At 65.1% G+C, this 11,388-nt stretch overlaps 1 protein-coding gene across 2 annotated transcripts in view; it reads left to right on the forward strand.

Moving 5' to 3' along the window:
- The window catches only part of CSNK1G2 (casein kinase 1 gamma 2), a 31,431-nt gene extending 21,262 nt beyond the window's left edge, over positions 1-10,169 (forward strand). For both annotated transcript variants that reach the window (XM_065042058.1, XM_065042057.1), the window contains exons 3-12: positions 2,292-2,332; positions 2,837-2,906; positions 3,312-3,460; positions 4,332-4,566; positions 4,770-4,855; positions 5,279-5,363; positions 5,470-5,618; positions 5,985-6,068; positions 9,026-9,132; positions 9,660-10,169. In XM_065042058.1, the coding sequence (XP_064898130.1) occupies positions 2,292-2,332; positions 2,837-2,906; positions 3,312-3,460; positions 4,332-4,566; positions 4,770-4,855; positions 5,279-5,363; positions 5,470-5,618; positions 5,985-6,068; positions 9,026-9,132; positions 9,660-9,714 (1,061 nt within the window). In that variant the 3' untranslated portion in view covers positions 9,715-10,169. The remainder of the gene's footprint in view (positions 1-2,291; positions 2,333-2,836; positions 2,907-3,311; positions 3,461-4,331; positions 4,567-4,769; positions 4,856-5,278; positions 5,364-5,469; positions 5,619-5,984; positions 6,069-9,025; positions 9,133-9,659) is intronic.
- Positions 10,170-11,388: the final 1,219 nt, after the last annotated feature.

The following is an 11,388-nucleotide window of genomic DNA, read 5'->3' on the forward strand; positions in this document are numbered from 1 at the left end:
TGGGTCACCGGTCGCGGTGCCGGGGCAGGGACTGTGCCACGGCCGAGGCTGGGGCTGTGGGAGCCGGGGCCGTGGCTGGAGCGCGGCGCAGAGCCCGGCGTCTCCCCGCGCACCGTGATGTGCAGGAGCAGGTGCCGGATCCCACCGCTGCCAAACGCGCCGTTGGGAGGGGACGGTCTGGTGTTAGCAGGGGGTCAAGGGAAAGCCGGGTCTGGCTTGTGGAGGTGACACAGACGCCGGGCCTGGCCGCCTCCTCCCATGGGCGGCTTTGGCTCTGACGGACACGCCGTGTCTTGTGGGTGCTGGCAGCTGGATTCGGAGGCACTGCCGGCGCTGAGCTGGGCAAAGGCCTCTGCAAATGCAAATATTTGCTTTCTGCCACCCTTCATGCTGCTTTTCTCTTTTCTTCTCTGAATCCTGTGGTAGTGCTGCCTGTTGGAGTCACAGGTTGGACTCGATGACCCTCGGGGGTCCCTCCCAACTCAGGACATTCTGCGATTCCCACCAGCCCACTATGCAGGGGATGCCACAGACCTGCTGCTCTGGGGTCACGCAAGGGGGGCTGCCCCCCGAAAAATAAACCTAAAGAGCAAACGGCCTCAGGTTGCGCCAGGGGAGGTTGAGGTTGGATGTGGGAACAATTTCTTCCCCAAAGGGCTGTGGGGCATTGAACAGGCTGCCCAGGGCAGTGCTGGAGTCACCAGCCCTGGAGGGCTGGACAGACGGACAGGAGGTTCTCAGGACATGGGGCAGTGCTGGGGTTGAGTTATGGTTGGACTGGATGATCTTGAGGGGCTTTTCCAACCAAGATGATTCTGTGGTTCTGTGACTGCTTGTGACAGGGACAAGGGATCTGCACTGGGATCCACTGGGATTTCAGTCCTTCCCTGCCCCAGTCAAGTTCCAGTGAACTGGAGGCTCCCTGGAGCACTCTGGACCCGTGCAGGGGTCTGGGGAACATCCCACCACCTCTCCTGGAAATGTCGCTCCATGATGTGCCAGAAACCCCAGGTCTGGCACACGCTTGCGTCAGCCAGACGGTTTCTCCCTCCCTAATTACGCTGTGGAAGGATTTGCTTTTGCAGAGGCAGGAGACAAGTGACTTGTTGGTGGCGCGAAGGGACGGGAGAGGGGCAGCAAGGCGGCGGGACGGGGCGCTCCTTGGCCGCACGGCCCGTCCCCGGGAGGAGCCGCTCCATTAATATCTCCCATTCATCCCTCTTCCCGTAATCCTGCCGCCGACTGCGGCGCTCAGCAGCTGGCTCTGATGTCACCCGGCCAGGATTTATTGCTGCTTCAGGTGGAGAGCGGCAGTCGGAGCAGATGAGATCTTATGCCAGGAGGAGCTTGTTCCCTGAGCAAATTGCTTGGAGAAAATCCGAGGAGACAGATGCAGCTCCATCGGATACGCGCACGCCAGGCGGTGGGATCGCGTGTCTGCTGCTCCCGGCCGCGCGGGGGACCTGCTGTGTTAACTCCCGTCTGCCCGGTGTCCTGAGGGGCTCTGGCAGAGGGGGCAGTCGGGTATTTCTGCAAAACTCTGATCTTTGCTGCCATGGACCTGGGGCAGAGGTTGCGCTGACGCTTCCCTGGTGTAACCCGTTCCCCGTGGCCCCCTGGCTCTCTGCAGTGATGTGCAGACACCGTTAGGTTGACCTCCCCGCTGCACATGGGTGCCTTCAGCTCCTCCCGCAGTCCGGCCATGCTGGGGCTGCTCCGGGTGTCCCCTGCGCCCTCGGGCCGTGGGAGTATCCCAAGGAGGAGGTCGAGCGGCACACATGCACACACACACACACACACAGACACACACACACACACACACACACAGACACAGACACGTGCTATCCCCAGGAGCAGCCCCAGCCCTGGGGAAGGGGTTTGCGCCCCCCTGCCCTGTGCTCCTCCCTGCCACCCTCTGCCCGCTCCCCAAAGCAGCGTCCCCCCACTCTGGGCAGCCCTCCCAGAGCAGGACGAGGGGAACCAGTAAGTCCCAGTCTGGTTCCTGCCCTGGCCAGTCCCATCCGCGCAGGGCTGGCCTGGGGCGCTGCCCCCTCCCAGCAGACTTGGACCTGGCCCCCCGGCCGTCCCCGTCTGGGGGTAATTAACGGGCATGTTGCAACTCCCCACTGTGGGTTCCTGCTCCCGCTCAGCCTCGAGGTCTGTTGATGTGCTGTGGGAGCTGCCAAACCTGTTCCGGAACGTTCTGCAGCCCAGGAGCCCTCAGGGACTATGGGGGGCAGTGATGTGGGGTTAATGCAAAGACTCACTAGCTTTCTGTTGCCTCCTTGCAGGAAAGAACCTCTACACGAATGAATACGTAGCTATCAAATTGGTGAGTCCCTCGGGACTGGGGGTGGGGTGATGTTTGGGCCGCTGGAAGGAGGTTGTTGACCCCCGGGCTGTTGGAGCGGGTCGCGATGGGCGGTGGACGGGGGTGCGCAGGGGCTGCACTCGCTGCTGGGAGCTGAGGGCAGGCAGAGCAACACGCGTCCTTGAAAGTGGGTGATCTGGGCCCAGGGAAAGAAGAGCCGGGTCTCCACTTCCCCAGGACCTTGCTGGGGCAGAGGGACCTCGGGGCAAAGGTGGTCCCCACTGGTACCTGCTCCCATTAATGTCCCTGCCCCTGCACCCGGTGCTCTCAGGAGGGGGTGGATCTGGCTCTCATATGGGCTGATTTTCTCTCATCATACCCTGGGGCTTCATCTCGATTTTATGCCATTTTTTTCTCAGCCCCAAATGCTCTCAGTCCAGCTGCTGCCAGCATGCGACGAAGGCGTCTGGCACCCAGACCTCCCTAGCGTCCCGCTCCCCTGACCGTTCTCCTTCTCTCCTTCAGGAACCCATAAAATCCCGGGCCCCCCAGCTGCACCTGGAGTATCGGTTCTACAAACAGCTCGGCAATGCAGGTACGGGCTGAGCTGCCGCGGGGAGCCGGGCGGCGTGGCTGCGAGAGGGAGGCTTCCCGTAAGCGTGACTCTGCTGCTTCCCTCCCGGCCTGAGCGACTCCTGCCCATCTGCTCGGCTGGGAGAGGCCATTTTACACAGAGCCACGTCTAATCTTTGATCCCTTTTGATTTAGTTCTCTCCCGCCCAGCTCCCCCGCAGCAGAGTCAGGGACGCAGATGGAGCTGCCTCCTTCACCCTCCTGCGAGAGCAGAGCTGGGCTGGCTGCGGCGCAGAGGGCACTGCAGAGACATCCCCAAACCTGCAGCCCCCGTCCTGGCTCCGGCGATGGCACGGCCGTGGCAGCACAGCCACGTGCTGCTCGGCGCCGCTGCAGCCCCTGACAGCCGCTGCTCCGTCTCTTGCAGAAGGAATTCCTCAGGTTTACTACTTTGGCCCCTGCGGGAAGTACAACGCCATGGTGTTGGAGCTGCTGGGACCCAGCCTAGAAGATCTCTTTGACCTGTGTGATCGGACCTTCACGCTCAAGACCGTCCTGATGATCGCGATCCAGCTGGTGAGCACAGCAGCTCCAGCTCCTCTGGCCGCAGACCCCCGGGGAGCAGGGGGTGCCTGGGGACCCCACGGGGAAGGGAAGGGGAAGGAGGGGTGAGCCAGCGCCCGGCGCATCCCGGATCATCCCCTCCATCCCTCACCCTCTCCTGGTGAAGGAGAGCTCTCCCTCCCCTGCACGCAGCCGCTCCCCAAGCACAGCTGAACATCTTGAGTACACTGAGGTACTAGAGAGAGTTCAGAGGAGGGTGAAGAAGCTGGTGAGGGGCTGGAGCACAAGTGTGATGGAGACTGAGGGACCTGGGGGGTTCAGCTGGAGAACAGGAGCTGAGGGGAGACCTTCTGATCTCTGAACTGCCTGAAAGGAGCTTGGAGCCAGGGGGGTCGGGCTCTGCTCCCCAGAAACAAGCGCCAGGAGCAGAGGAAACGGCCTCAAGTTGCCCAGGGGAGGTTGAGGTTGGATTTAGGAACAATTTCTTCCCCAAAGGGCTGTGGGGCATTGGAACAGGCTGCCCAGGGCAGTGCTGGAGTCACCAGCCCTGGAGGGCTGGACAGACGGACATGAGGTTCTCAGGACACGGGGCAGGGATGGGGTGGGTTATGGTTGGACTCTGTGATCCTGAGGGTCTTTTCCAACCAAAATGGGTCTGTGATCTCTCACTGTGTGTCTGAGATGTGGCCGGGCTGAGGCCGTCCCCAGGGAGGGAGGAGCTGTCACGCCTGCCCTTTTGACCCAGGGTGACATTGGGCTGAAGGGAGCGGGTTTGCTGCCTGGGGACAAGGCAGCTGGAGCCGTCGGGTCCAGGGGAGGAGGGTGTGGGGAGGCAGCAGTCCAGCGCATCCACTGTGGTGCTGACATCTCCTTCTGCCCCCAGATCACACGGATGGAATATGTCCACACCAAAAGCCTGATCTACAGAGATGTCAAGCCAGAGAACTTTCTGGTGGGGCGGCCAGGCAGCAAGCGGCAGCACACCATCCACATCATCGATTTTGGCCTGGCCAAAGAGTATATTGACCCCGAGACCAAAAAACACATCCCCTACCGAGAGCACAAGAGCCTGACAGGGACAGCACGCTACATGAGCATCAACACCCACCTCGGAAAAGGTGCGCGCGGCCGGCCCCGCCTCAGCCGAAAGGGACCGGGAGGGGGACTGCAGGGTGCGAGTCCCCCCTGCCAGGGGTGTGACCGGGGACAAACTGCCCTCTGCTCCTCACCCTGGGATGCTGGCAGGAAAATTGGGTTTGGCAGGGACAGGGAAGGTGGCTCTAGTGGAAACATAACCGGTCTCTTCTTTTTCTCCGCGCAGAACAAAGCCGCAGGGACGACCTGGAAGCGTTAGGGCACATGTTTATGTATTTCCTCCGTGGGAGCTTGCCTTGGCAAGGCCTCAAGGTAAGTGCCAGCTCCCGCTGTCCATGGGCTCGGCTGGGCCGTGGGCTGGCTCTGCTCCGCCGTGGGCAGCATCAGGGGGTTTGGGAGGGGGAAGCTTTGCTCCCCGGGGTGTTGACACCTACCAGATGCAGGGGCTGTTGCTCTGAGCTCTCTGCCAGGTCCTTGCTGTGCTGAGGGGCCTGTCGGTGTCCGTCTCGCTGTGTCCCCCCACTTTGCGGGTGACCCAGCTGCTCTCGTGGTGCCTGTCCCTGGCGTTTGTCCTCCAGACCTGCCCTGGGTGAGGGGGTTCCCTGGGAACGAGCTCTCACTGTCACCTGGGAAAGGGGGACCAAGAAATCTTTAGTGGTCTGCTGGGCCCCCAGTGCCCCCGCTCCCCAGGGACATGCCTGTCCCCGGTGCTGACCTGCTCCTTGTCTCTGCCAGGCTGACACACTAAAGGAGAGGTACCAGAAGATCGGTGACACCAAAAGAGCCACTCCGGTTGAGGTGCTCTGTGAGAACTTCCCAGGTGAGGACACTCTGCGTGGCTCGTCCCTGTCCCCAGCTTGTCCCCAGAGCCCGCTGGCCTGGCACCTTGTCCCCCTGCCCCAACGGAGCCCACTCTGTCCCCGCAGAGGAGATGGCCACCTACCTGCGCTACGTGCGGCGGCTGGATTTCTTCGAGAAGCCGGACTATGATTACCTGCGGAAGCTCTTCACAGACTTGTTCGAGAGGAACGGTTACGTGTTCGACTACGAATACGACTGGGCAGGAAAACCGCTGGTGAGTGACAAGGGGACCGGCGGGGGGTGCTGGGCCCCGGGGGCGGTGGGCAGCATGGGGGGGTGCGGGTCGGCAGTTGTCCCTGCCCCAGAGACCAGTTCCACCAGTCCTCAGCGGACCCAGCAGCCGCTCCGCGCTGGGGCTGTTGCAGGGATTGGAGGCTCCTGGAGCTGAGGGGAGCCCAGCCCAGTTGTCACCCCACTTTCTGCCGTGGGGCTCACACACCCAGCCTGGGGCTGCTGGGGTGCGGGCAGGGGCTCCAGTTCCGGGGTGTTTCGCATGTTTGGCCAGAGGTTGGATGGGGAGGCGCGGGGTGGCGGGAGGGCTGCTGTGCCGTGGCTGACCTTGTCCTTGTCGTGTCCCCAGCCCACCCCCATCGGCACGATGCACAGCGAGGTGCAGGTGCAGCCCCCGAACAGAGACAAAGCACAGCCACACACCAAACACCAGGTGAGCAGCGATGCCAGGGCACGGGGCTCCTGCTCCGCAGACTCACCGAGCCCAGCGGGGCCTCTGCATGGGGACAGGCACTGGGGTGTCCCTTCTGACCCCAGTGCTGTCTGTGGGAGGGGCTGTGGCTGTGGCTGGCGGGGGGACCCGGGCAGTGTCCCCAGGGCCAGCTGGCCTGGCAGCAGCGGGGGAAGTGGCGTGGGAGGCTGCGTCACCGCGGGGAAGCGCCAGGCAAACTGCTGGTGGGTGTGGGCACCGCACAGGCTGAGCCGCTTTGTGCTGGGGACAATGTCCCCACAGGGGTAACTTGCTGCTCTGTTTGTGGTGCCGTTTCCGTTAGTGAGACGGGGACATAGGACAAGGGAGGAGCTGGCTGGGCCTCGGCGGGATGCGTGGGGCTGCTTTGGCAGCACGTGGCCCCATGCTGGTGGGGCTGGCTTTGCCATGGGAGCTGTTGGGGCACCTGGGGCTGAGCTGGGAGCAGCCAGGGCAGGGACACGGGCAGAGCTGGGCAGGCAGCTCCCGCCTGCGTCACCGTGGGAAAGGGGCCAGGCTGCCCCTTCTCCGCTGCCGTGGCCTGTGCTGCCCTGGTGCAGAAAATATGGTTCTGGGACTGCTGCTGTGGAGAGCAAACCTGGCCTTGCTCAGCGGGGACGCGGCTTCTGCACAGAGCCCACGGACTCCGCTCTGAGACCCCTGCAGTGCTGGCGCAGCTGGGGGTCCTGAGCACAGGACACACATGGATGTTCGCACTCAGTGTCTGAGCAGGAAAAGCAAAGTACAAACTCCACAGCACTGGAGCAGGTTCCATCCGGGGGCGCAGGGGTGACCCCGCAGCCGTTGGGGCTGTGCCGTGCTCACCACGGCGAGAGTTTGGCAGCGCGGTGCTCTCTGCCGCAGGACAGCTGGCAGCCCGGCGCCCTCGGCGTCCTCGCCATCACCCCAGAGATCCGCGTTGGCCTCGGAACGTTGTGCTCACAGGAGAGCGGCCGGTGGTGTCAGCTCGGCCCGGCTGCATGTCCCAGTGCCGCGAGCGCTCTGCCACCCCCGCTGCGAAACGCAGCTCCCGCGGCTGCCGTGCCGGGTGGGGGGTGTGCGTGGACGTGCAGGGAGGAACAGACCCGCAGCGTCACCGCGGGGGCTGCACCGGGAGCCGTCAGGGCGGTGCCGCGCGAGTGCCCTCCGCAATCACAGACTCGAGCTGCTCCGGTCATGTTTTTGCTTTTGCATGTCTTATTTTCTCGACTCCCTTTGCCACTCTTGTCCCTGCCCCTTCCCTCCACCTCTCCCTTCTCCTCCCCATTCTTCCTCTTTTGTTTCTTTTCGTTCTGTTCCTCCTGCCTGTCGCGAGCAGCCGCCCGAGGGGACGGAGGTGTGGGATCCTCAGGCCGGTGGGCAGCCCGCCGAGGAGCCCGTGGGAGCTCACCTGGCGGCCGGCCGGCTCGGGGGGTCCGTGCAGGTACACGCAACCACGCGCCGAGGGCGGGGGGCCGGGGGGAGCAGAGCCAGCACCGCGGCGCAGGCTGACTGACGCGTGTGCCGGCCGTGCCGGGGCCAGCCCCGCCGCCCTGCCCTGCTCACGCCTGGGCCGCGGCACGTGGCCCCGGGGCTGCGCTGCCCTGTCCCCGTGGCGCGGGTGACACGGTTTGCAGACTCGGCTGGCACTGCTTCCCAGGGGCTGCCGGGCTCCTCCGTGCTCAGAGGGCGGTTAGAGACGGACGAAGCGCCGGCTCTGGGAAATCAGGCTCTGCTTGTCCCAGCAATGCTGGGCAATGTGGCCTTGTCCCACGTGGGGACGTCCCCGTGCCTCATTGACCGGAGCGACGGCTTCGAGCCCTGCTTCTCCTCCCTGTCCCGGGCAGCCCTGGGCCTCGTCTCCCGGCCCCGGACCCGCGCCCGCGCTGTCGGCCGTGCGCTCGCAGCCTGTGCCCTGCGCCGCGGGGATGCTGGGGCAGCCGTGGGGTCCCCCAGCCGGCCTGTGCTGCTCCCTGTCCCTGCTCCCGTCCCCGCCGCTGCTGCTCGCTCCCGCTGCTCCGTGGTGATCCCCGGCTGGCGCTCAGTCCCTGGCATGGGCCCGGCTCCCGTGGCGGGGCTGGGGCAGAGCGAGGGCCCAGCTCGTGCTCTGCTCCGCTCCCCCATCACGTCCCCTCCATGTCCTGGTGGCTGCTCCCGCTCGCTCTGCAAACCGACCCCGTCCTCCGCCTGTGCCCGGCACTGCGGGGTGCTGGTGACGCACAGGGGTCTCGGGCTTGTTTTGGGGGGGCTGTAGCTTGATGTAGCCCGGGCAGGCTCTGTGGCTGTTGGCGGCTCCTCCGCGCGTCCTGGTTGGGCTGAGCCTCCTCGCCGGGGCCGAGCAGCTTGGTGACCCTGTGGCCGCGCTACCCGGGGAGCTCCTGTGTTGGCCGGGGGGCAGTGGGCGCAGGACGGGGGTTTCAGGCAAGTCCCAGTTGCCGGTGCCAGCCCCGTCCTTGGTTTGGTGACTTGGATTCGCTCCTGGCGCTGCACGCGCCTCGCTGCCCCGGCCAGCGGGCAGGACCCGGGGGAACCTCGGGGCACCCCAGGTGGGCGGGGGCTGAGCCCAGTGGGGCCGATGGTGTTGGGGACCCAGAGCTGTGTCCATCGTTCGGCCACAGCACCATCTCCATGGAGCCAACGGCTCGCGGGGCCGTGTCTCCAGGGGCGCTGGAGCTGGCTGCCCCCAGGCCCGTCCCCAGCGGGTGTGCCGGGGTCCCTGGGCCAAGATCCCCCCAAGACACCCAGGGGATCCAACCTCCGTGTGACGGGGCTGCTTGGGAGCGCTCAGCACCGAGACTGAGGGCACCATCCTGCTGCCCTGTGTGGAGACCTCATACAGGGCCTGGGGCTGCACCTCTGGGATGCAGCTGCCGTGGGGAACAAGGACGAGGTCCGGCCTGTGCCCCCTGGGCTGCCCCACGCTGACATTCGTCCTTCCCCAGGTGATGAGCTCCACCAACGGCGAGCTGAACACGGACGACCCGACGGCAGGACATTCGAACGCCCCCATCACAGCCCCCACCGAGGTGGAGGTGACAGACGATACAAAGTAAGGACACGGCCCCCACCGTCCCACTCTCACCAGGGCCGGGTGGACACGGGTTTGGGTGACACCTCGGCCAGGAACAGCCCAGAGTGAGCAGCTGCTGTTCTGCCCCGGCCGGGCCATCGCCACCCCGGCCCCTTCCCGAGACCCCACGGGCTGTCCCTGCAGGGCCACCACCACCCCGGCCCCTTCCCCCTTGCTCTGCCCAGCCCCGGGGCTCACACGTCCCCCCAAATCCAGCGCAGAGGGACGTGCCCGGAACCAGGGCTGTTTCTGCTCTGGAGCCCTGGCTGTGCCTGGCGCCATGTCCTCTGCCCGGTGTCACTCGGCCCGGTGTCACCCTGCTCAGTGCCAGTTGCCGTGGCTGCCGCGGTGCTCCCGGTCCAGCCCCTGCCACGCACCGGGGGCACCTCCCGCAGCAGCTCTGTCCTGGGGCTCACCAAGGGGTTTGTGATCCCCCCACCGGCTCTACCCTGACCGTGGGGCGGCTGAGCCCATCCTGGCACTGACAGTGTCCCCTCTGTCCCCAGGTGCTGCTGTTTCTTCAAGAGAAGGAAGAGGAAAACCACCAAGCGTCGCAAGTGAGCCGCGGGCCGGGTGGAGCGGTGTGCCATGGCTCCTCTCCCTCCGGCCGGGCTGGACCGTGACCGCGGAGCCGCCGGCCCCTCGGTTTGGCCGGGGCCGGGGGGGCCGAGCCGGACGGCCGCCCCCAGCGCCCCAGGCGCAGGAGGGGAGCGGGGCCTCCCCACACTGCTTGTCCTTCCCTCCGCCGCCCCCCCGGCGGGGCCGTTCACGCGAACCGAGCCCGACTTCACAAGTCCTGCGTCCGTCAAAAAGAACAGAAAAAAGACCCCGAACCAAGTCCCCAGCGCCACTCGGCTCCGGGTCCGACGGCTGCACACGGGGATCAGCTCCACAGCCTCGGCGCCGCCGCAGCCGAAGGAGCGGAAACAGATTCACAAAGAGCAGTGGGCTGAGGAGGAATTTATTTTTCTGTTGCTTCTTTGTCTCTAAGTTAATTTAAAGTGAGTCTGGGTGCAGCGAGCCGAGTCCTCCGTCCTTGACCGCCATCCTCTGTCACGGAGTCTGCGCTGCCTGTGGGCCCCGCCCCCGCTGCCCCACGGGGTGTGTCCCCCCACCCCCCGCCTCGTTAACACCTTCGTGCTGCCCCATGGGGTGTGTCCCCCCCCTCGTTAACACCTTCCCGCTGCCCCATGGGGTGTGTCCCCCACCTGTTGACACCTTTGGCTGCCCCATGGGGTGTGTCCCCCACCTCATTAACACCTTCGTGCTGCCCCATGGGGTGTGTCCCCCACCTGTTAGCACCTTTGGCTGCCCCATGGGGTGTGTCCCCCCCCCTCGTTAACACCTCTGCACTGCCCCATTGGGTGTGTCCCCCACCTGTTAGCACTTTGGCTGCCCCATTGGGTGTGTCCCCCCGCTTCGTTAACACCTTCGGTCTGGGGGGCTTGGGAGGAAACAGCAGCAACCCCGCCCATGTTTACAGTCTTTTGATGATGCACTTCTGCAATATGGCGATGTTGGGTCTGGCCCGGAACAGGTGGGTGACGCTGGGGGACGTGGGGACAGGCTGAGCGGGGGCAAAGCCGCCTCACCCGCTGGGGTGTCGCGCGGCAGCGCATTTGGTACCTGCGGCCGCAGGGCAGCGGAGTTTGGCCGCTCTGGTTTTACAGACCGTTTGCCGCGGGGCCGAGTCCCCCCGAGGCATCGGGACAGGCGCGGCCATGGCGGCACCGTCCGGCACCGCTGGGCTGGGGAACTGGATGTGATTTACACACAAACACCCAGACACACGGACACACAGATACAGACACAGAGACACCCCCCCACCCCGTTCCTCACCCCCGGGCACTGCAGCTTTCCCACCACTGAACCCCTGCGCTGGGGTGGCATTGATCACGACACCTTTGGGGAGGGGGCACACTTATCTTTAGCAAAACCATGTTGTTCTGCCCCAAGAGAGGGGCTGAGGCTCAGGGGGGTGGGGGGGGAAAATGGGACCGTCTGTGGCTGCTTTGAACCATTTGTGCAAAGCGACCGTCTCGGGGCGCGGGAGGGGCTGTGCCGGCTGGGGGAGTCCGGGGTGTCCGCGGCGCCTCATCCTCCCGAACGCGGGATCGCCCCCCGCTCTGCCTGGGGCAGCCGCCGTGGGGCTGAAGTGGAACATCTGCCCGCGCTTCCCCGACGAGACAAACAGATTCCTTTTTAAATCGCCTTAAACGTGTCCCGGACGCGGCA

This window comes from Columba livia, chromosome 27 (genome assembly GCF_036013475.1).
Source record: "Columba livia isolate bColLiv1 breed racing homer chromosome 27, bColLiv1.pat.W.v2, whole genome shotgun sequence".
In the NCBI taxonomy this organism is placed as follows: domain Eukaryota; kingdom Metazoa; phylum Chordata; class Aves; order Columbiformes; family Columbidae; genus Columba; species Columba livia.